The sequence below is a fragment of the Echiichthys vipera genome, assembly GCF_963691815.1.
Source record: "Echiichthys vipera genome assembly, chromosome: 18".
Lineage (NCBI taxonomy): Eukaryota > Metazoa > Chordata > Actinopteri > Perciformes > Trachinidae > Echiichthys > Echiichthys vipera.
Window position 1 is genome coordinate 26,423,964 of NC_139843.1, and position 25,238 is coordinate 26,449,201.

Genomic DNA, 25,238 nt, shown 5'->3' on the forward strand with positions numbered 1-25,238 from the left:
TCTGATTTAGGCTCACATAAAATGCTTGAAGTTATGGCACAGTGATTATTCAGCTGAATAAAACTAAGGAGATCCTGTAACATTCTGTCTTTTGCTGCCCTCATGTGGATCATCTTTTCAACATCATCACCGTGAGATATACAGCAACTCTGCTGTATAAGGCATACACATATTAAACTGTTACAACAAAACCCAACACAACGTTTCCATAAAGTATGTACATTTATTAGAGGAAGTTGAAACACTAAGCCTAACAAAATAATACAGTTCACATTGTCAACCTGCCAAAAGACTTTAGAGGCACTTTGCATGAGGAAAGATCCAGTAAAGGTTTGAACATCCTGCTGGACAGGAATAGTTAACTGTACATGATGAGTTTAGCTCACAACTTAAGGGGAGCAGCAGGAGACTGACCTCTAGAAGGTGTCTTTATGTATAAACTCAAATGGACTTCAATAATTGCTCACTTTTCATTTTAGGCTCACAAATAAGCTGATATAGTAGTGTATCCCCATATAATCAGTGGTTTGTAATTATCACAGTGCAGAAATCATTTGTACAGTCTGAAATCCCATCAACCAAACTTTTTAAAATGACATGATGAAAACAAATAGTTCTTTGGCCTGAGAGCAGTTCAGAATAAGCAGACAAGACAGAGGAAACGGCAGGGCTTATCTTATCAAACCATGCATTTCCATCATATCTATGAACGCTGTCAAAAACAAGCAGAAGCCCTTCTGAAACTAACTGAAAAAAGTTCATTTGGTGTTTGGATCCATTTGGCTGTGATCATTTCAAGCTGTTTATATGAGGGGGTGAGCTACAAAATCAACAAGTGAGCTGACAAAGTAATAAAAACTATTTGTTACTGTTAAAATATTGATATTAAATATGGACGGATCACTCAATTGTGTCAAACCTATCCTTAGGCCATAAATCACATCCCAAAACATGAGAAACATAAGTTAAATCCCAGTTCAAGTAAAACTATAAAGAATCATTATTTTAACTTTAAGTACAGTATATTCAAGCAAAAGGGTTTGCAACACTACACTGGAATTTTTTAACAACTCGTTATGTCAGTAGATACGCTGGATGTATGTGTGTGATGGAAGCAGCTCGTCAAGCATCATGTAAACGAACAGAGCTGTAAACTCATTTTTCAGTCTATGATACAAACCTGCTCTCAGGAGGACGGTCAAAGGTTGCACTGATGACTCATGTTCATTTCATCCTAAATCCCAAATAAATTGATGAAATTCTGATTGTGTTAAAGTGTAGTTTTGTTATTAATAGTTCTGTGTCTTGATTGTGAGCTGTAATAGCCCACAGTTCATTTATTTCACGAGAGAGTAACCGTAGTAACACTAGTCAGCTGGTGAGGAACAGTTGATGGTAACTGCAGTTAGCTCTCAGGCTACCGTTTCCACCTCTTCTGCTGCTTCTTCTCCTTCGGTGAATAGTGAAATTAACCATGGCGAGTTCGAACACCACTACAAAATGGCGTACACACTATAGAATGCACTACATCTGTGATAGGGAACGCTTTCGAACACAGCTAATGGGTGTTGACTTCTTTCTTTTTTTTGTAAACTTTGACACACATTCACTTCTCTACTTCCGGTCCGTGCCTATATGTTACCCTCTTAAATCTTCCCCAATCCTTGCTAAGCTAACCTGAACAGGGCTCCAGCTCTGTTCTCAAGACAGACATGGCAATCTTCTCATTTTACTCGAGTAAGCGTATTTTCCAAAATGTTGAATAATTTATTTTGGAAGAGAACACCACCTGATGCATGAGAGCGTTGAATGCTTGTTTGGCTTCACTAGTAAGTCACAAACATGAGTGGAATGTGGCTACTTCAAGGAAATGATTTCAGGGAAGTCACCTAATGTAGAGTGAAGTGCCCTGTTTGAGTGGTTGAAAACAATGAACATTTAACAAATGCTGGTGAAAAGCAGGACCTGCCGAGGGTCAAAACTTTGAGTAACTGGCTGGCTGTTCAGAACCATTTTGAAAGTATAAAAAAATATTAGCATGGCTTGTTTAGTCACTTGCATATTGAACGGAATAAAACATTAATTCCACACTTTAATCATCATAAAATACAATCATTAAAACCTTTGAAGAAAAACATCCATGCCCTGTGGCCATGAAGTGTCAAAAGTAACATTAAATATGTACAACATAATGGCCTTGATGGAGCCAGTGAGCAGATTTATAGTACATTAATGCAATAATGGGTGAACATTGATGTCCAAACATGGGTTATGTTCAGGGCTCCTACTACACTTAAAATATCTACAGAGCATAAGAAAGAAACGTGATAGTTTCTATCAAAACACTTCTGAAAGTATTTGATATTAACAAGAAACTTTATTTTACCAATAAAGGTATGGAAATGTCTTTTAATGTGTTTTTATCTGGGGTCTCTGGGTGCACTTTTGCTATAGCAAGTTGATGTCAATAGATGCTGTTTCTAGTTTTACATAAACCCTCATCCACTCCTGTAAAGCCTAAAATCTTAAATCTGCCGTCGGATTTTGTACTTCTGGGTTGATCCAGCCAACCCTTCCTATCATAAAGACTACCTTTGTCCTTGTTCTAATCAGCACTATCGGCAGCGACACAGGTTCAATGTTTCTATTTTCTTAAGTGTTGTGGTAGTGGTCCCATGTAAAAAAAAAAATAGTTGTGTAGTTGGTGGCATAGTTACAGAGTTCAAAATTATTGGCTGCCTAGCGAGCCTTCCAGCAGCTTAAAGGGCATACTGCCTTTCTTTTCTGACAGGCTTATTGTGAAATATCTGAGGAAAGTGTTGTTAAGCTATCTTCAGTCAAACATCTAAAAAAAAGAAAAAAAGTTCAACAAAAATTAGTTACATGATTGTTTGAGACCTGGCCCTTAGTTTAATACCTGGTTTTACACTAATATGATTGAGCTAGGAAGCATTTTGACAATCAATTAATCGTCAAAACTCTGCCTCTTCCAGCTTCTAATTTGAGATGCTTTGTTGCTTTTCATTGCATTACTTGATAATAATAATAATGTGAATATCTTTGGGTTTTGGACAAATGCCAAATCTTACTCTCCAGCCCTGTGACAACACTTGACTGTAACATTTCTATGTTTGGGACATATTTTCATAGTAAGTCTCTCTTGATGTTACCATCCTGCACCAACAAAAATCTCAAAGAACGTTCATGGGACCTTTAGGATCTTGTAAACTTGAACATCCAAATGTGGATTCACAACAGGAGCACAGGTCTGAACATCTAACAACAAAAATACTGTTGCATGGAAACTGCATAGGGTGTAAAATGGGCTGATCTCCATTTCTCAAGTACTGACAGAAAGCCCTGTTGTCAATTTGCAACAATTGGCAGGTTTGTTGACAAGCACATGGTACAGGTTATATCCCTTCAATTAAAACATACAAAATGGAATAATTTGGACTAGAATTTTTTTCATCACAAGCGCGAAACAAAAAGTAATTTGTCTACAAGCTTAGTTAATCACAAGAGTTAATTTATACAAATAGTTTCCTGTCCTCGTGCAGAATAAAATAATTTACAAAAGTCCCTTAAACTGGGCCTCTGCTTATTTGTAAATGAGCAAAAATGACAAACCAGATTAATATGAAATCACCTGAGTAATTTAATCCAGCTCTACATACAACCTTTGCTGATACTGCCCCCCTCTTTAAACAAGTGCTTTTACTAAAACTCCTAATTACAGTGTACCATTTTCACAGCTCAATTTGACCTGTGCATGCGTGTTATAAATCATGCCTGCAGTACATAATATACCAGAAAATGCACCTATGAAAAGATAAACTATTATTTACTGAAGAATATGTATATACAGGAACAGAAATTGAACAAACTTATAGTGGAAGGTCATTAAAAATATACAACTTCAACCATTTGTTCCACCTTAAAAGGACAGAATAGCATCCCATTAAAAGGAGAGAGAAAACCTTTAGAACAGTTTATTCCAGTCTCTAGTTGCCTCCATGAGGTGCCTCTGGCCGTGTCCAATCCAATCTTCTTGGCTGTTGAAGAGCCGACCACAAAACCAGCAGTCAAAAACCACAGGCGCTTGACTACAACCTGACAGAGTTTTCACGACCTCATACTTTTTTTTGCTTTTTTTCCTTAACTTCAGTTTCAAGAGGAATCGCTCTCGGACAGAACTCTGAACTGGCCGAGGTCTTGGATCATTGTTGTGAGACGATGCACCTTTGGTCACGGAATTCTTCCATGGAGCACCAACCTCAGAGAGAGCTTGGATTGTTTTCTGAGACAAAGAGACCTTGGTAACAGCACCGTTGTACCTGTTAACTGCCTTCATGATACTGGCCACTTCAGGAATGTCAGCATCTGGATGATTGAGCACCACTACAGGTTGGTATCTACGAGGGCATTTGATCTGCTGAAGAGAACTGAAAGGGGCAAGCCTTAGTGTTCTTTCAACTTCTTTGGCTACAGGCGTCCATAACACAGTAGTCTCCTTCTCAGTCAGTACTTTATTTGAGAGTCTTCTAGCTTTATGCACTGTTGCTGGAAGCTCATCAAATAATGGTTTCCTGCGCCTTTTCCTTTGGCTTGGAGGCCGAATAGACCTTGGGGCAAGTATAGGTTTCTCTGCTGCACACGGTTGTGCCTTTACATTCACCTGAGAGGGTGAAATGCAAGATTCCTTGACATCTTTCAGTGCAGTATTTTGTATAGTGATCAATTTCTTTACTCCATTGGAGGAATTTGCACTGGTTTTGTTTGATGACACCAGAAAACACTGGGTCTGAGGTCTGGTGGCCAAAAACAAAGGCTGACTGCTTGAGGTGGGAGCACCACTTGAAAGAAGGCTACCAGTAGGAGAGACAAGTTTAAATATGACTTTGTTTCCAGCACTTTCAGTGGTTTGGCTACATTGAGTCCCAATCTTTGTGTCTTGGTTGTTCAATAGTAAGCCTGATTTGGATGGAGAAATGTATCGAAGTAAGAATGCCTGGCAACCTGTCTGCAGAGTGCTGGGTTTGTCTGCAGAGCTTACTGGCATGGCAAGAACTGGCCGAGAGTTTGGTGAGAGTTGTTTACTTGCCAGTCTGAAGCCAGGGGCACTGGGGGTTTGAACAAATGGAACAGATCTCTGTAACAGGTAGCAAGTTGGCTGTGCCTTTGCTGTTTTGTCTGTAGGTGTATTATGTGGTGAGCTTGAGAAGAGTACAGGACCCCTAAAACCTGGGCTGTTGATAAGGTAGCGATTTGAGGTGGTGCTAACACCTGGTTGGACAGCAGAGAGAAGTGTTGTCCCTTTTTCAGCAGCTCCTGCCTTTGGTGCTGATACACCTGTCCTCCTGCTGTTTGGAGTAAGGGTTACTCCAGTAGGGTTACTTGATCTTTCCAACCCTGGCTTCATGTAAGATACATTGATCTGAGGATTTGTAGAATTGGTTATCAGTTTGAAACTTGGAGTAGTCTTGACCTGCACCGGCATGGCAAGTCGACTCTCAGTAGTTCTCAGGAGTACTGACTGCTTACCCTCTGGCAATTGAAGAATTCGTACAGTCGTTTTTGTTTGTTTCAAAGAGTCATTGCTTGCACTTGAAGCTCCAACTTTTTCCTTATTCAATTGTTTGTTAATGATTGCATCTGAATGTTCCTCCACAAAACTGCCAAAGGAAGTTGAACTACTCTTTGTTCCTGAGGGTTTGTTAGATATAGGAATGCTCTCCTCCTCAATTTTAATAATATTAAAGTCTTGGAGCACTGACTCAGGATTTTCATCTTCAGTGGCAGGATCATCAACACTAGCTATGCACTCATCAACTTCAATGTCCCCATCAGACACCTTTTCTTGAGTTGAGTCTTCTCCATTAACACTTTCTGTGAATGGTTCTGGAGATTCTGCTAATGTCAAGCTAAACTGTGATGATTCACAGATGCTGTCTTTGTCTGCTGAATGTTCAGACATATTGTCAAAGTGTTGGGTAGTATTAGGTAAAGTGCCAAATGTTTCTTTAGAATAATTGTGAAAAGTAAATACTTCTTGGCTTGGTGAATTGTGTGTGCCATTTTCTGAGCCCATGGCACTGCGGCTACTTGAAGTGGGTGGGGATGACTCTGTTGGAGGTGCTGGATTAGTTGAAAGCTTTTTAAAATGTTGCTTGATATTTTTATGTTTAATCTCAGTTCTAACCTCACTTTTTTCTGAAATACTCTGAGAAGATTGGTCATCACTTTCAATAGTGTTAAAAGAAGAATTCCCTTTGTGTTGCTCAATGAGTTTGTCTGATTCTCTTTCAGTCATCAATAACTCATCTGCAGCTCCACAGTTTTCAATAGTTTCTTTGGGGACTTGTTTGGAAAGCAAGGTTTCCTGAGCAACTTTTGAGGGGGAACGTAAACCAGTGACCTTAACAGCACACATGGAAGTTTCGCTGATTTGTGAACTACTTTGGCAGGTTATATCAGAGTTATATGTTACAGAGACTATGTTATTATCAAACTTACGTCTCTCTGGGGATGTTATCTGACTTGGGCGACTTTGGTCGCACAAATTATCAAATTCATTTGTCATGGGATATAACGTATCTGCACAAGTTGAAGACCTAGTTAGAAAAGAATTAGTTTGATCTCCAACATCATCTCTAGGTGGGGTGGAATCGAGATTGCAAACAGAGGTTTCTTCCTCTTCAATTTTTACTTTTACTGCCATAATATCCTCTTGATCCATCTGTACACAAGATCCCCTTCTTGGTGAAAGAGCAAAACAATGTGAGGTTAGGTTCTTGCTATCAGAGCATTCCCCATTCTCATTAAAAACTTTACTTTCATCCAACACAGGATTTGGTGCTGAGGAGCCCACATCTTCAACCAGGGAATGGTTTTGATTGGATGAATCATGCTTTGCTGTTGGTATTACTTTGAGAACTAAATGTTTTTTGCCATCAACCATCTTGAATCCCATCACTTTGGTTGTACAGTTGGGGGGAAGAGAGATTTTGTTTTTAACCATCAGAACAGTCAGTCCATTAGGATTGGTGTGACTGGCAGCATCAGAACTTGCAGAGTTGTCACATTCCTGTAACATTACTGACATTGACTGCTCTGTATTATGAGAGCCTTTAGTCAAATCTCGGGTCTCGTCATAGGATATCTCTGGTTTGATTAGCCTGCCATTTTGGTTTGGTAAACTCCCAGACAGACAGTTCAGTTTTGATATCCTCTGCACCTCTTGAGATTCACCACTCTTCTTCAGCAAAAGTTTCAAGCTTGCAGATGAATTTGCTGGAGTGCTGATGTCTTCTGTAGCCTTCCATGCATTCCTTCTCTCAGCCTCTTTGTGCACAGCTGCAGTGTGTTTTTTAAGATAATCGCTTCTTGCTGCACCATATCCACAGATCTGACAAGTAAAGGGGAATGAACCTGAATGAGCCTTTATATGCTTCTGGTGACCCTCTTCGTTCAAGCTGATATGTCTGCATTTTGAACACTTCCAATGACTCTCATTATGATGATGGATGTGCTGGACAAATGTACCTGCATCCATAGTTGTAAACTCACACCAGTCACAGCTAAACTGTCCATTTAGACTGTGACACATGATGTAGTGTCTTGTAAGCAAAAGCAGAGAGTATTGAACATCATTGTTGCAAAGCTCACATGTAACCAAAGTATTCCTGTGCTGCATCCGATGGCGTTGAAGTGCAGGGAACTCGTTTGTGACAAAACCACACAGGTCACAAGGGTATGTAGGAAGGGTTCCTTTATGGGCCGCTCGAAAATGTTTAAGGAGATCATTGGGGCTATATGTGGAATCATCTTTACACACAGAACATCCAAAACTTAGAATCTTTCCAGAGAAAACAGCCCCCTGCTGAATTTTACAATGGGCTTTATTAAGGTTTTGTTTATCTTTCATGGTGGAACTCCCATGCTCCTTAATGGAAGATTCTTCAGCATTATTGAAGATCGACCCATCTGTCACTTCTCTGAAATGCTTATACACAAAGTCTTTCACCTTTTCTTTTTCATCTCCTATTATTGATATGTTGTAATTTTTGGCAGAATCATGAGGTATTAACAGGTCTTCTTCCATAGTTTTAAATCTACAGATATCTGTAAGAGAAGTAAACAAATATGTGCTTCATTAGTACAATCACAAGGATAACATTTTTATAGAGCAGAAAAATTGGAAATGTTACGATACCATTTTGTCCTCCCCCATACCGATTCCTTAACTTGCATATCAGCTAATAGCGAGTACCAAGCCTGATATCAGTGAATACATATACAGTACTACAAAAGTTTTAGGCAGGTGTGGAAAAAATACTGTAAACTAAGAATGCTTTCAAAAATGGAAGCGTTCATAGTTTATTTTCATTAATTATCAAAATGCAGTGACAGAACAGAAGATAAATCTAAATATTTGGTTTGGCTTCAAAACAGCATCAATTATTTTAGGTTCACTTGCACACAGTTTTGAATGAACTCGATTCGTAGGTTGTTCCAAACATCTTGGAGAACTAAGCACAGATCTTCTGTGGATGTAGGCTTCCTCAAATCCTTCTGTCTCTTCGTGTAATCCCAGAAAGACTGGATGACGTTGAGATCAGGGCTCTGTGGGGCCATACTTTCACTTCAGGGACTTCTTGTTCTTCTGTAGGCTGAAGATAGTTCTGAATGACATTGGCTGTATGTTTGGGGTGACTCCTCGAGACAGTAGATGGATGTACCTGGGACCCACTGGTTGCTGCCAGTTCTGAGCTGATGGCACTTCTGGACATCTTCTGATTTTGAAAGGAAATAAGCTTGATGTATTTACACGTACTGCACCAAGTTTCGTTGGCCGATCACTGCCTCTACGATCCTCAACGTTGCCCGTTTCTTTGTTCTTATTCAAAAGAGCTTCAACAGCACATCTTAAAACCCCAGTCTGCTTTGAAATCTGTGTTTGGAGAAACTTTCCTGATGCAGTAGAACTACCTTGTGTCTTGTTGATGTGCTCAGTCTTGCCATGGTGTATGACCTGTGACATGAAACAGTCTTCCACAACCTCACCTTGGTAGCAGAATTCGGCTGTTTCATTAATGGCCGTTTCAACCTCCATGTGATATTGATGATCATTAGCACCTGTTTGGTATAATTGGTTGATCATACACCTGACTATAATCCTACAAAATCCCTGGATTTGTGCAAAGTGTACCTATAAGAATTGATGCTGGTTTGAAGGCAAAGGGTAGCAACACCAAATATACATTTGATTTAGATTTTTTTTATTTGTTCGCTCACATTTCATTTTGTAATTGATAAAAAATAAACAATTAGTATTTATAATTTGAAAGCATTCTCAGTTTACAGCATTTTTTTTTTTACATCTGCCTAAACTTTTGCACAGTACTGTATATATATATATTTTTAACAACTGTATATCACTTACCTTGTATGGATGCAATGTCATTGTTGTATGGTCTAGCTCAGGTTATACATACAGAGAATGAATGCTATAAAACTTTCTATAATCATCTACATTTATGATACTGGTATGGGAACAAATCTAGGAAGAACATCAAAATGTATTATGTATGTACTACAGCGCCCCTATTCAATGGTGCATGGTAATCCCTGTTTCAGATAGATACAGAACCATTGGTCATCAGCTTGTCCACTCATACAAACTGCACAGGTTTAGATGCAATATTTAATAGTAGAGTTGGGTGGGCTTAGTGGTGGGCGATATGGCAAAAATATATCACTTTTTTTTTTTACAGTAAAATCACAATCACGATTTTATTCAATTTTTTCTACATAGATTTTTAATTATTTTGCAAGTAACTGAACAGTGCAACCAAAGTATTTCCCTGTGTTAAAACACAGCTCTAAAAGAGAAAATGTATAACAAAGCATTTAGGCCAAAGAACCTTTCGGAACATTTTTTTTAATCAGTTTGTGCAATTTTGCCAACTTATGCCAAATACAATAGACATTAACCAAAAAGCTGTCTAAAGCTCCAAGTTGCCTCTGCTGGCTGTGGTGTGGCTGGACTTCTCACGGTCTCCCTCCCAGCAGACTGTTACCGTCAGGATTCTGCCTCTTTAGGTGGTTGAAAAGGTTTGTTGTGTTATCATCTAATGTGTGCACATTGTGAGACTGTGTGTGTGTGTGTGTGTGTGTGTGTGTGTGTGGTGACAGTGTTGACAGTGGTGCCGCCTTGTAAAGCACAAAAGAAGACCGCGGTTGCACGGGAAATGGATCTGTTTTTTAAGGCTCATATTTTACAGCTTGTTGCAATCGTTCTGTGAATAAGTGTGGACAGGGCGTCAATGGGACGTTTCGTTTTTTCAGCAATGACTTCCCTCTACTCTATCAAACATGATCACGTCACTGCCTGTAGTCGGCTAGGATTGGTTGATCACCGTATCTTTAGGGTGATGCATGAGGCGGACTAGCCAATAGTGTGATTTGCCTGAGGAAAAAAAAACTGACGCGTCTGTGCAGAGAATAGAACATTAGTGGATAGAATGTTCCCTATAGACGATACTATGATCTCTCTGCTTTGGCAGATAGTCAACACGTTCTGATCCTTCACCATCCAATATCGTCATATCGCACACCCCTTGAAATAAAGACCATCCCTACTATAGATCACAAAAACTTAATAAGCTAATGGAAATTAAACAAACATTCATAAAAAAACAACATGATATGCAATTTAATTGCTTAGATGCTCTATATGGTCACTGTTTAAGTCATAAACAACTAAGAACATTGCTAATGATGTGAAATACAGCAGCACCTTATACCTCCACTAAACATTGTCCCTTTTTACAATGACCAGTGAAGCAGGTCTCTTTCAGTAAGTATATGTGGTTACTTTTTGGCATAGCTAAATTTAATAGCTTATCATGGACAAGATCTTTGTTGTTGAGAATACAGAAAAATAGTTCACTGGCAGGCTGAGTCTGAGGTTTTGCCAGAGTAATTAACCACAAATGGATAAAGGTAAATAACTTAATGGATGAGCTTAAAACAACGCTTATGGAAAGGCAAAGAAAGTTTCACTTCAAAAGTCATCTGCTCATAGAAAGTTGTTGATACAGATCTATGTGGCTGATCTGGGAAAAGGGGCTGTGCATGTACTAGCATGTTTTGTAAAAACTATGGCAGTATTTCTTTGTATTTCCAGTATTAAATCTGCAACAGCTACATGCTTGTTTTATTGAGAGATGCTTTTCTCCACAGCTGGAGAAAGAAATTTTTACCCTCACACGTAGGGAAAATGTAGTTACCTGCAGCTCAAAAAAAGACAAAATAAAGATATTGAGAAACATTTAGTCAAAACAGAATCCTTCTAGTCTGCAGTCAGTTTAGACCTATGGTTTAGATGGAAGTGACACATTACTTGGCAAGTACAGTCTGGTCACTGAATGCTCAATTACACTGTAGAGACAAATCCATCAATCAGAATACTCAATCTCTCATCCCCGCTTGTATGCAAATTAACTTCTTACATACCTGTTCCTCGCTTTTATGTTAAGCTTTTCAACACAGTGTACAAGTTTCACGGAAAAGAGAAGTTTGGAGACTACATATGCATTTGCCTTAATAAAGCCTCACACACCATGGCATTACACTCACAGCTTGCCGCTGTTTCTGAACTTCACCTCTGATCCCTTTCCTCTCTCAGACAATAACGTAATAATGTTGTGGTTGCTGTGCATCTCTGGTCTCTCTGTCTCTCTTTCCTCCCCAACCGAAATGGCTGCCCACCATAAAGCGTGTCTGTTCCGACATTCCTGCCTGTTAAAAGGAAGGTTTTCATCGCCACTTTGTGCACAAGATTGCTGGATTAATACTGTATGTAAATATTATTATTATCATCATTGAAGATCATGGGGGAATTGTTGGGTCTCTGTAAATCATAAGTCAGTGTGGTCTTTACCTACTCTATATGTAAAGTGTCTTGAGATAACTTTTGTTATGATTTGGCACTACAAATCAAATTGAATTGGTAAGGTAAGAATGAATGGTAGAAATGTATTTAATGAGCAGTTATTACCTGTACTCCTTTAGGACAACCTCAAACATTAGTGCATGTTGTGTCTGAAGAAGAGGAGCTTGTAGTGTGACCACGGTACCTGAAAAACAGAAAAATTAAAGTTACAACTTCCAGTTTTAAGCTTTACAATTTAATTGTATGTTCAACGAACTGAGTGTGCGATTTAAATATAGAAAATTGGACATGGAAAAATGCATTTGTGGAGAAAAGTAAAGAAAAATCTGCTCTACCTCACCACAGCAAACACCCAGGCAACGGATAAAAGACTCAAACACACTCACATGTGAGAATAAACTTTAATCACATCGATTGTTTACTGAACTAACCACAAATTACCAATTGACACCACTTTTATTTTTATTTTTAGTTTTGTGTTAATGTTCAATATTATGAACATGAAAATATCTTATCAACGGAAACCAGTATACACTGGCAGTAAACACAACATAAAGCCATGCTGCAGAGTGACATTTAGTCCACATCATACGTTTCACTTGGGGATTTCCTACATACAGTGTTTGTTTCACTTTAGAGATTTTTGGGATAGTAAGGCAATTGTATTGGGGAAAAAGACACACCTCATTTTGTGTTTTCCACAAAATGGTCTCACTGTGAACAGTGTGCCTTACATATTGGGGCCAATACCAAAAAACTAAAAGACAACCCTTTTCAATGTGGCATCAATTTCAACATTCTGTGGGTATAAAAAGTAATTCCAAGTTCATCACTCAAACAGCCATGAACACACGGCGTCACTTAACAGACGAGCAGCGCCTTCTGGCCATAGAACGCCTTCTGGTCGGTGGCAGGCAGTCAGATGTTGCTCGTGAACTTGGTGTGTCTCAAACAGTTGCGGCTCCTGGTCTTTCAAGGAGGGGAAGCTAATTTTTCCAGCCTACATCATAAATGTGTTTGTTTATTTATATGTAAATTCTACCCTTCGTTCCTTTTCAAGAAAATGATCTGTGACCTTGTCGTACCAACTAAGCGTCTTTTCCAGGGACTTGACCAGTGTCCTCTCAATGGCACCAGGCTACTGTGAAGTGTGACCGCCTGTGAGTGTGAGTGATCGTGATGGGGGGAGAAGCTCCGCATCTGCTGCTGCTTGTTGGTGAAAGAAACCACAGAGTGACAGAACAGAGTCGCCAAACACAATGCTAGTTGTTTTTAACAAAGACAAAGTCTCTGGGGATCGGTAAAGTCTCCGGATTAGTTCAGAACAACGGAATGAAAAACATGGAAAATGCTCTGCTGGATGTTTATTCTTCAAGATCGCTGATTCGCTCATTTAGCTGTCAATCAAAGAAGGATTCCGCCTCATCCAATCATCATGCAGAAGCCGAGCATCCGGGCCAGCCCACTGTTCCATAGACCCCCAGAGACGCTGAGCGTCCGATGGGCGGGACAAAGCCGAGCATTTATCCAATGAATGTCTAGTTTCTCTGCAGTGGAACAACCCGCTTTACGCTTCCCCATTGAAGTCAGTAGAAGCTGAGCCTTTGAATGTGTAAAGTGCTGTGACGCTGTGGGGATGAAGGAGAAGGAAGTTGTGCTGGTTACCTGTGATAAGTTGCTGATTCTGAACAAAAGATGAAGGCTTTCTAGCACGTACTTAGTCAATGAAATGTACACACAGCAGTACATTTTTTTTTGGTGACATTTTAGGGGAAGCTGAGGTGGTCTCACTGGTCTCAAAAGTGTCATTGGCAGACTTGCACCAAGACACAGAACTACTGGCAGAGTTTGTGACAGACCCAGGAGTGGAGCACTCCGACATTGTTTTGGAAAAGCCACACAGCTGTAGGCCCATTCCTGTTAATGTTTGCAGCAGGCACAAGACCATGCAACAGTGGTCTACCATCCTGTTCACTGATGAGTGTCAGGTCACCTTTCACAGAAATGATGGATGTCAGCGTTGCTGGAGAAGGCGAGCTGAGCAATACGCCGAGGTCAGCATGGTCCCCAGGGCTTGCTTTGGTGGAGGAGGTGCAACAGCCTGGGCAGGCATCACCAGTCAACGCAAAACAGATTTGGTTATTGTAGATGGCTCGATCACTGCACGTTCTTACCTCAGAGACATCATAGAACCCATCATCATTCCGCCAGCACACCCCCAATTTCTGTTCATGGATGATAATGCTCCATCACATCGTGCCAGAATTGTCACAGCTGCATTTAGGAAGTCGGAGTACCTCATATGGTATGGTAAATGGTAAATGGACTTATATAGTGCCTTTCTAGTCTTCTGACTACTCAAGACGCTTTCACGTACCATCTAATCTAACCCTTCACACCACATTCACATACTCATGCGCAGCAGGGGGGGCTATTCGGGGATCAGTGTCTTGCCCAAGAATACTTTGACATGCGGACCAGAGGAGCCTATGAGCCACAGCCACCCCTGAATGGCCAGCGGGACCAGCTGCCGCAGACACTGGATGATCGTACCCCCACCCCTACCCCCCACGCAGAACTGTGTGTAGCACTAGAGTGAAAAGCATTGCCTCAGAACAACATCATGAAATCCTGTGAGGAGCATGAGACGTTGCTGTCAAGCTGTCATTGCGGCAAATGGTAGAAACACCTGCTACCGACATTGTAAATTTTTGTTATTTGGGGCTATCCTTGTTATTGTCTACATTTTTTGGGTAATATTAAACTAATGACAATGGAGTTTCTTCTTATTCATTATTAGTAAAAAAGAGAGCTTTTACTTATTTCATTAAAATTCACACCAAATAGGAAAAGCACTCAGCACACAAGTTATTGTGAGAAGTGTATTTTCTTCCAAGTAGTGTTTCAGATTTATCCTATGTTCCAATACTCATACTACCATACTATTTAGAATGCCAGAAAAAATGTAATATGTCCCAGTACATAATTTCTCAAAAGCAGTATCCAAAATACCAGGATGTACTACTGCATCTGGGCGCATTTTTTCAGTATGCAGCCAGAATGCTTTTCTGAATCCTTGGCGCCACATATATGAACAAGAGTGTCAAAGCTCAAGAAGCAATGTCATGAAGAAGTAGTATGTCCTAATTGTGTGCCTACTACATGCACCATTATGTAGTTTACAAGGGCAGCTGCAGTATGCACTAAAAGTAAGACATACAACTTTTAGATTAGGAGCTCAATACAATATGTGCACACAAAATGTGTCAAAATATAATCATTAAAACCATGTTTGATAACCATGCTTTGAAAAACTCACAGTAAATACTGTCCAGCAACAATCAAAGATTGCAAAACAGTCTCCCAGACGCAGGCGCAATATGCAGTGTTTTTGTGTCAATGAACACATGGCAAAAGGTAGTGACAGTGCCTCAATTTAATACTGAGGCCTCTATAATAGAGCCAGACCAATATATCAGTCAGCCGATATTGGCTTATCACAGAGATATGAGTATCAGCATATGTCGTGCAACACGTGCCAATGTGAATATTCATTTTTACAGAAGATATAGGCCTAATGTAGAAAAAAAAGCTTGGGGCCAGCAATTGACTGATACTGAACAAAATTATATTCACTTAGTTATTGATTTTATTTTTACTTTTTATTTTCTCCGTGTTCATTTCCAGAAGTTGTTAACATGAAAGTTTATTTGGGGTGGGTACGAGTAGTTAATCCCAAGATCAAGGGATCACACATCAATTCCTCAAGGGCCAATCGAGTACTCGCTTTTCTAAATCTATTTTTAGAACGCATCGCATCATCCTGCAGAAATAATGATGCACAGCAATACAGCCTAACCAATAACCAATGCTTATTCTAAATTACAACATTCACAGTTAGACTAAGTATTGAGTTTTTTCACATCCATGAATTGATCACTCACGTCACATCCCTACATTCTTTAATAATGTTTTTTTTGTTTAGGAAAGCAGTAGGGATGGGCGTGAGTGATCGATTCCTAAAGTCCTAATTTCAAATGAACTCGACTGGTAAACAACGGCCCGTTTTTTTTCGTGTTCGCGTGTGTGCATGTGCAGCACCCCTTGCTTCTGTGCTTGACCCAAGACACAAACACCTTGGATTTGGAACCCTGGAACTAGCTCTTTAACTCACCAACAGAGAAGTTGTGTTACCTACCATTAGGGCTGCAACATCGAGACACCTCTTCAGGGAGGACTAGTTTGAAAATATAGATGTCAACGAGATAGAAGCTTGTTTGATGGAAGTCCACCAAACAAGCTTATAACAGTAACAGTACTGTATATTAATTATGTTTTTGAAAGGAAACAAGGTTTTGAAGTTGTGATTGTGGAAATACTGGGGTAACTGTGACTGTTTTGATTTAGAATAAGCATTAGGTGTTGGGTAGGCTGTATTGCTTGTGCGTTGAGTTCTAAAAATAGATTTTGAAAAACGAGTACTCGATCGGCCCTCGATCTTGGAATTAACTACTTGTGGCACATCCCTAGAAAGCAGCCTTCTGACTACCTTTGCAGTTATATTTGCTCAGCACAAAAATTCACTACATCAGTCAACATATCCATAATCAGTGAAATTTTCCCTCGACATCAGTCTCAAAAATCCCATATTGGACGGGTGCTATGCAAACAAGTGAATAGTGATGGAATTGTATCTATGATTTTCAATATGATTTCAATGTGTATCAGTACTTTTTGATAATTTTCAGCACATTTTAACAATAATACGGACAACCGGGATCCCCTTTCAAATATCGTATTAGACCAGACATCAAAACAGAGTTTACCCCGCCAGCTCCCTGGTACAAAGACTTGGTAATCTGAGTGAACTCATGTGAGACTACAGACACCTATTCTCTGGTGAACCAATGGAGTGGAATGGAGCATGTTAACGTTTATAAGACATGAGGAGGAGGAGGAGGAGGAGAGGATGCAAAACATACCTGACGGTGAAAGGCTATGTACAAAAAGATGGCATCGAAAATGTCTAACTGGAGGGACGACAGGATTCAGTAACTTCTCTCACTAAGGACTGACACTAAAATTATCAGACAAATTCAAAGAACAGACCAAATTTAGCTCCGTCAACGTGCTTTAACCACTCAACTCAAACTTTTTATTCATAAGCACATTTAAAACAACCTAGGGTTGACCAAAGTGCTGTAAAAATCAATAAACAATAAGAAAAATACACAAAATACAATAAATGGGTGTCTTGCTCAGCCTGAATTGAAAGCCAGTGAAAGAGGAGAGTCTTCAATAAGGTTCTTCAATAATATTATATTATCTTAAAGTTTTATTTTAATTTGGATTGAAAAAACGTATATCCATCCAGGTTTTGAAATATTTCAAGCAGTCCACCAATGGCTGCATCGTATCCTTGCTCTTGGAAAGAAGGGAGAAAATTATATATAAAAATATAATGTTTTGCTCAAATTGATCCCAAGGGCTGCAAGAACAATCAAAATAGGATAGGGCCCAAAATGGAGCCTTGAGAGACCCCACAGATGTTGTTTGAATATGCCTAGTTTGAAGATGCCTACAGACTGTTCTAACTGTGACAGAAGGGTCCTGTGATCCGGTGCCAAATGCAGCTGTCAGGTCTAGGAATACAAGGAGAGCAGAGTTACCTGCATCAACAGTTGAAATAAGATTAAAAACTCTTAGAAGGGCCGATGTCTCCTGGTGGCCGGAGCAGTGACAGGGACGTCTCCCTGCCACTCCCTTCAGCTAATAGGTGTTCCCCCTGCAGCTGTAGTTGGGGTTAGTTGTTCGTTCCCCGGCGCTTTTCCTTCCTCCTTAACCAGAGCAAAAAGCTTCCCTTCTCAGCCTCCTCTGCCAGCTCCTTGGTTGCCTTCTTCAGGCTCCCTCCTGTTACTCCTGCGTCCCTCAGAAGGCGTGTTGTTGACTGCTCCACATAGCCTCGGCATCCAACTTCCACTGGACAGATCTTTCAGCCAGCCATCCAGCACTCAGCAGCCAACTCTGAGTACTTGGCCTTTTTTTGTTCATAGGCGCCCTTGATCCCCTCCTCCGCTGGTACTGGGAGCTCAATGAGGAGCAGGGATTTTGCCTTAGAGGACCACGCCACTATGTCCGCGCGGAGCAATGTATCAGTGATCTCGACTGGGAAGCGAAGCTGCCTGTCGAGGTTGACTCATGTTCCACTCCTGGTTAGGGGAGTACGGCCTAGGTGTTTCTTTTGGCCTGGTGTCTCTTCTCCCCCTACCTTCCATGACGAAGCAGATAAAGCTGTGGTTCTCTGTAGGCGTTGCCCCTCTTCTGCCCTGTTGATGGCCCTCCAACACCTCTGCTAGCTTCCTCAGGACCAGGTCATGGCACCACTTGTAGCGTCCCTGGGAGAGCGCAATCTTACAGCCTGACAGAATGTGCTGGAGGTTTGCATTAGGGGTGTTGCAGAGTGTGCAGAATTCCTTGCTCCCAAACCACTGGTGAAGGTTCTGAGGACAGAGAAGCATGTCATATGCACGAATAAAGAAGCTGAGCCTTGCCTGCAGGATTTTCCAAAGGTCTGTCCAACTGATGTTTTGGTTGATGACTCCTTCCCATGTTGTCCAGCATCCTCGTCGGCCCTGTGACACGGCCTTGATCTTATAGTGCTCTTCCTCCAACCTTGTCACCTCTGCCACCACCATCTCCTTCCTCTCTTTGCGATTTGCCTTGGACCAAAAACCGTGGTGCTTCTTCCCACCCTAGGCCTGCCCTTCCTGCCTGGCCTCTGCCGACAATCTCTTGATGTTTCAGGCGACTGATGGCTCTCTCGACCTCAGTTTGGGCTTTCCCCTTCCGGCCTGCCGGAAACTTGATGTTTGCATTCCTTACAGCCTGGTTGGTGGGCTCTCTTGACTCGAGAACGAGCCTGGTCTTTTTCTGCTTGTAGCCCAAACTGATGGATTAGAGCGAAAGTTGGAGGGTGTTCCTTTCGAACAGGCCCGTTTTAGAGAGGCATTGTGGCAGCCCCAAACACTTTCTGATGAATGAGCTGGCCTTTCCGTCGATCTTGCTTATGATGGATGAGGGGATTTCACTCATTTCTAGCGGCCACATTACTCTATTGTAGAGTATGAACTGGTAGCAATAGACTTTGTACTTACCTGGGAGTTGACTTTGGTCGATCTTTGCCAGGCCTTCTGAGAGCTGTTTCAACATGGTTCTCCCCATCTGTTTGTCCGAAAGTACTACCGTGTACTGCTCAGAAAGGAGTGGAATTTTCTCTCCCCCTACGATGGAGGTGGTGCTGTCGGAGAGACGGGCTCCGTGATTTTGAGGGCTTGATCCTCATTCGAGCCCACGACATCCGCTCTTACATCCTTTTCAGCAGTATTGATGAACATGCTGCGGTCTGAAGGAGGCTTGTGACGTCGTCCATGTACGTCTTCAGTGGGGGTAGTCTCTTCCCAGCTGGGAGCCTGATCCCTCCGATCATTTGTCTTGAACCAATGCGGATCACTTCAAATGCTGCCACAAACAAGATGGGAGAGATGGGAGAGATGGCACAGCCCATAGCGACCCCTACCTCCAACTGCTGCCATCCGGTGGTGAAATCTTGGAGAGCAAAGCACATCTGCAGGTCGTTGAAGTAGGATGCAACCATGGTCTTGATGCATGAGGGCATGTGAAAGAGCTTTGTGGCATAGTTGATCAGCTGGTGTGGGTCTAATCCATATGCGTTTGCTAGATCGAGCCAGAGAACATGGTGGTCCGTCTTCTCCTTTTTTGCCTTCTGGATCTGGTCCCAGATCATTGTGGAGTGCTCGTCACACCCTGGGAAGCCTGGGACTCCTGTTATCTGGCAGTTGGTGTCTATGTAGCCGTTTTCGAGCAGGTAGGTGGTCATCCTTTTGGCCAGCACAGAGAAAAATATTTTTCCTTTCACATTCAACAGGGCGATGTTCCTGAACTGGCTGATGTCTTTGGAGTTCGCTTCCTTGGGAATGAAGACCGCTACAGCTCTTTGCCATTCGGATGGAATGCGTTGCTTTTTCCAGACAGTTTTCATGAGGTACTATAGCAACTCTAGCATCTGAGGGCAGTTCTTATATAGCTTGTAGGGGACTCCATTGGGGACTGGTGCTGATGACGACCTTGCCTTCCTCACGACCTGCCTAACTTCACTGAGCATCGGGGGCATGATGTTGAACTCGGTAACAGGAGGTGCAGGCCGGGGCACGTACAGTTACTGAGTTCAACATTGTACATCAGATATTTATCTATTTACCTTGTTGTAAGGGCTAGATTACACCATGATATTTGTATTAACTTTGTTGCATGTTAAAATAATTTAAACCAAAGGCAAAGTTTATTAAATTATACCTAAGGTTGCAACCAGTGGTGGAAAGTAAAAGTAGTAAAAGTACATTAACAAAGTATTGTACTTATTATTTTTTGGCAATTTTTCAAGCCTTTATTCTAAAGGACAGACATGAAATGGGGTATGGGGGGGGTCATGCAGCCAAGGGCCGCAGGTCGGAGTCAAATCCACAGCCGCTTCCTTGAGGACCTTCAGCCTCTTTACATGGGGGAGCACGCTCTAACCACTGTTCCACCCTCCGCCCCTATTTCATGCTACTTTAGAACTACTCCACTACATTTTAGAGCAATTATTGTACTTTTTATTCCACTACATTCATTTGGTCAATTTAGTTACTAGTTCCTTTACAGATTCAGATTATTAATACAAAATATTATCAACAAATGAAATCACATATAGTTATAGATTAAGCTACACAGCGGTATATAACGTAATTAAATTACCCCCACCTTTATCAGCTGCAATATTAAAGTGATATTTATATTAATCTATCAATAATTATAATCTGATAATATAATGTTCTGAAATGGACCATTACGCATAATGAGTACTTCAAGTATATTTTGAAGCTAACACTTTTGTTCTTTTACTTGTCCAACAGATTATTTCTACACTGTGGTATTACTACTTCTACTTAACCAAAAGGCTCTGAGTACTTCTTCCACTACTGGTCAGAACAAGTAACAGTCTGACTTAACTATTCACCACCATGGACAACATGGTGAAACAACTTGATGAATAATATAAATACCGATTCAAGTTCATGACCTCAGTTCATTTGAACATCTTAATCTGGAAACATTGACTTGAAAAGATCAGAAATGCCTTTGTTTGACTTCAGTGAGTGGTTATTCAACAAGTCAGTTAGTCAAAAAGATGTGTCCATGATTAAAAGATTTGTCCGTGATTCTAACCATTCGTATTCGTAAATATAAAAGTTGTACACAAAATTCTGCTGTCATACACGAGTCTGAGTATTTTTTACAGGTTAGGTTTGTTTTTATGCGAGTATGAATCTAAAAGCTGTGAGTACAACTCTTAATTTCTACGACTAATCTCCCTTGTGAACACAAATTCTGTTTGTGGGTACGAGTAGAAAAAAAGGGTTGAAATGATGTCACATGGGTCACAGGCAGGTCACAAGAGAAAGTAATCGAACCCCAAATGATGCGCCGAAGCAGAGGATGGCTGACAACAGTGCACCCACTGACACCGTCGGTACCTCAGGGGAAGCATCCTCACAGCTAAAGTCAATAACACATCCAACATTTATTTGTTTTTATTTAGTTATTTATTTCATGAAATTGTACTGTTTTAAATAACATACAGTTTATGGATGTAAATACATACTGCTTTAGCTTACAAGCTAACAACATGCCGGCCGGTGATGCTCAGTTAGTGCATGCATTAGCTACTTGAAAATAGCAGTTGGCTTAAGTTAGCTAATTAGCACTGATGAAAACAAAAACTAAATTGAGATATAATGTTGACCAAAATACGGCTTTTAACGATTTATAAATTGTGTCAATTGGCGTATAAACCTGTCCATTGTATAAGTCTGGTTTCAATTCCGCTTCGCTGACTCTGTTCTCGGTCACAAGCAGTATACAACGAAGCATAAACATTACCATGTGTATATTTGTGTATTTTCATCTGTCATAAACAAGAAATTAGGCGTTAAGGTGCGCGTTTGTGTCACGCTGCTGCAGAGACGAAAGCTGGGACACCGGGTCTGAGGCTCCATTCTACATGTTATTATTCAATTATTTAACCAGCACTATTACTCTGAAGTGGTTTGATCAAGGTAAAAAAAAAAAGAACAATAAGGAAAATATCCTTATAGTTCCTCCGTAGCCTCTTTGATTGGAGCTGCGTCCCCAGCAGCGGTCTAATAAACAGAAATAACAGACCAACATTGAGAACACTCAAAGCTGTAAACATGCAGTCATTTGCTTGAGATCAGGCGCTCAAGTGTGGTTTGCATGGGTCCAAACTGTAGTAATAGTAATAATTAATAATCATATGATAATTGATATTTGTGGTATTAACTTGCATGCTATGATTGGCATATACATCAGAAATAAGAGACCACTCCCGAAATGATCAGTTTCTCTGGTTTTACTATTTATAGGTATGTGTTTGAATAAAATGAAATACCGGTACATCTATTTTTGTTTTATTCTATCAACTACCAACAACATTTCTCCCAAAATAGAAAAAAAAAATTGGCATTTAGAGCTTTTATTGGCTAAAGACTAAACTAGCCTAAATGACAAAAATATTAAGTCTTTTCAGACCTTGAATAAGAATACCCCCAAAGCCATTTCAGTCAAAAGCAACTGGACTTGGTTATTTGTCTATGAAGACGTTTCACCTCTCATCCAAGAGGCTTCATCAGTCCATGCCTCTCAGGTGCTTGCGTTCTTCCCCTTGGGCCTGTGAGCTGGTGGGTACGTTATCAGCTCTTTGTTGCAGGGTTCTGATAACTATTATCTAAAACAGTACAATTTCATGAAATAAATAACTAACTAGAGATAAATAAATGTTGGATGTGTTAATGACTTTAGCTGTGATGATGCTTCCCCTGAGGTACCGGCGGTGTCCATGGGTGCACTGTTGTCAGCCATCCTCGGCTTGGGCGAATCATTCGGGGTTCGATTACTTTCCCCTGCGACCTGCCTGTGACGTCATTTCAACACTTTTCCTACTCATACCCACAAACAGAATTTGTGTTCACAGGGGAGACTTCGTAGTTGTAGAAATTAGAGTTGTACTCACAGCTTTTAGACTCATACTCGCATAAAAACAATCCTAACCCGAACCGTTTCTCAGACTCGTGTATGACAGCAGAATTTTGTGTACAACTTTTGTATTTACGAATACGAATGGTTAGAATCACGGACGGATCTCTCAATCATGGACACATCTTTTTGACAGCTGTATTACTCCATAAGTGCATATTTTTTTACAGTATAGTTAGCCTCCTAGTTGTTCTCAGTGACAGGCTTCGGAGTTTGTTTCGCACCAGGAGGAGAGAGTTCGCTGTGGCAACATGTGTAATGTAACATGTACGCACACGGTCGAGAACTTACTCGTTGCTTTTAAAAATCCATGAATACCAACAAAATTTTATACCTCATACAATCCTGATTAAGACTTTTTAATGGCCTTAATTATCACTTTTGATAACGTGAAATACAGCTCAATCTGTTATACTGATTTGTTTAGGTTTTGTACGACAGGCATTAAAAAAGAAAATACTAAAGAAGAGAAAATATGATAAAAATAGTAATAAATGAATAATGATCAAAACTTTCTTATGATTATATGAAATATAAAATGACTGAGTGAACAAACTTGTGCCGCAGTCATTTAAGTATACAGCGTTACGTTCATGTATTTGAACCTCACAAACTAACTTGTTCATCTTTCTAAACGAGTGAGCATTATCTCCAGTGAACAGAGAGACTGACAGTCAAAAGAGACTGAAACTCAACACCGGGATTTGTAGGGATTTGAATGCAGAATATTTCCTGTGAGCCATACTTGCTGTAGAGGCAAACATGGCTAATCACATCGGCAAAATGCAACAGGGTGTGCTCTTTACAAACATAAGAATGTTAACCAGGTGTAAACGCCTCATTTCAACAATACACTTATAAAGTATTAATGTAAAGTCAGCAGGGGACCTGCATTAGCCTTCAACTTCAGGTCTGAGTCAGCTGTCAACCCTGTGGATCTGAGATAGCCATGTTGGGGGGGAAAATGGCTGCCATGATTTTATGACTTATCTGCACCAGCTACTCCAGTCTAACACAAAGTAACTTATGCTTTATAAACGCGTTTTCTGACATGAAATCATTTAGAATAAAAACATACCTGGGAACTTGATGGAGTGATGAGATACTCTGCAAACCAAATTAAACTAAACAGGAGAAAAGCCTCCCAAACGTCTCTTTTTTCTAATAAAACTGGATTAAATAAGAGTGTAATTAAAGTGAGCAGGACTTAAGTGAACACCTGGTGTGCAGACAGGTAGGCTACTCTTGGCCCACACCATCTAGATAGGGTAGATAAAAACGAAGCTTGGAGATGAGAGGAAAAGTTGCATCGCCTCATAACTGCAATTCCACTCAGTAACGTAACACAGGGACAAGTTCAACGTGTTGCAAAAATGTGAATCTCATCTAAAGCTTACAGTTCGACACAATCTTTAAGTGTAATCTATATTTACTTCTTCGTATGACTTGCTCCACAGTCGCTTAAGTTTAGGAAACGCGAAGGAAAGCTGCATCAGTGGGAGAATTAAAGGCATTAGACAGATAGCAACAAAAGACTACAGAATGTACACCGCGATGTTTCATAGCGCTGTGGCAATTTCTATGTTGGTACATGAGAAACACGTGAGACACTTCGCGATAATGTTAGTGTCTCTTGAGTTTAATAACCAGTTATTTTACACCACAATAAAGCCCCCACCCACGCGAAGATATTTAAAGTTACAGAAATCTGTAATTTCTTACTATGAACTCGATGGAAGTTCAGGCGGCGTCCCATCAGCGTCCGGCATTACAAAAAGGAGGTTACGGTAGAAAAACACAAAGCAAAAACATTTGTCTTCCTTCTCCCCTCTCTATGTATCCACAGCGACGGCGGCCATGACAGTCCATCCGGGTCCTGATGTGCTCTTGACACTCATGTAGAAGCGGATGAATATGTATTGCTTGTCTAATACCAAACTAGTGCCGCGAAGAACACGACAACTGTCACTGAGGTGGAAATATATTCTACTTTACGAGACGCCCTTAAGAACCTGACGGTGTTTTTGTAGTATGAGCCCTACGTCATCCGTTGCCTGTGAGTGTGTGTAACTCTGTGTGCGTGCGTGTGTGGAAGAAGAAGCAATGA

At 40.6% G+C, this 25,238-nt stretch overlaps 1 protein-coding gene across 1 annotated transcript; it reads right to left on the bottom strand.

The window, feature by feature from the left end:
• Nucleotides 1-301: 301 nt before the first annotated feature.
• LOC310961037 (zinc finger protein 518A) lies at nt 302-24,989 on the bottom strand. Its single transcript, XM_083932959.1, has 3 exons — nt 24,854-24,989; nt 12,065-12,143; nt 302-8,124 (listed from the first exon to the last, which is right to left on the bottom strand). The coding sequence occupies exon 3, from the start codon at nt 8,102-8,104 to the stop codon at nt 3,983-3,985; it is 4,122 nt and encodes a 1,373-aa protein (XP_083789085.1). The 5' UTR covers nt 8,105-8,124; nt 12,065-12,143; nt 24,854-24,989; the 3' UTR covers nt 302-3,982.
• Nucleotides 24,990-25,238: the final 249 nt, after the last annotated feature.

Bases quoted from the DNA above. Each gene is read 5' to 3' on its own strand.
- LOC310961037 (XM_083932959.1), bottom strand. From the start codon at position 8,104: ATGGAAGAAGACCTGTTAATACCTCATGATTCTGCCAAAAATTACAAC.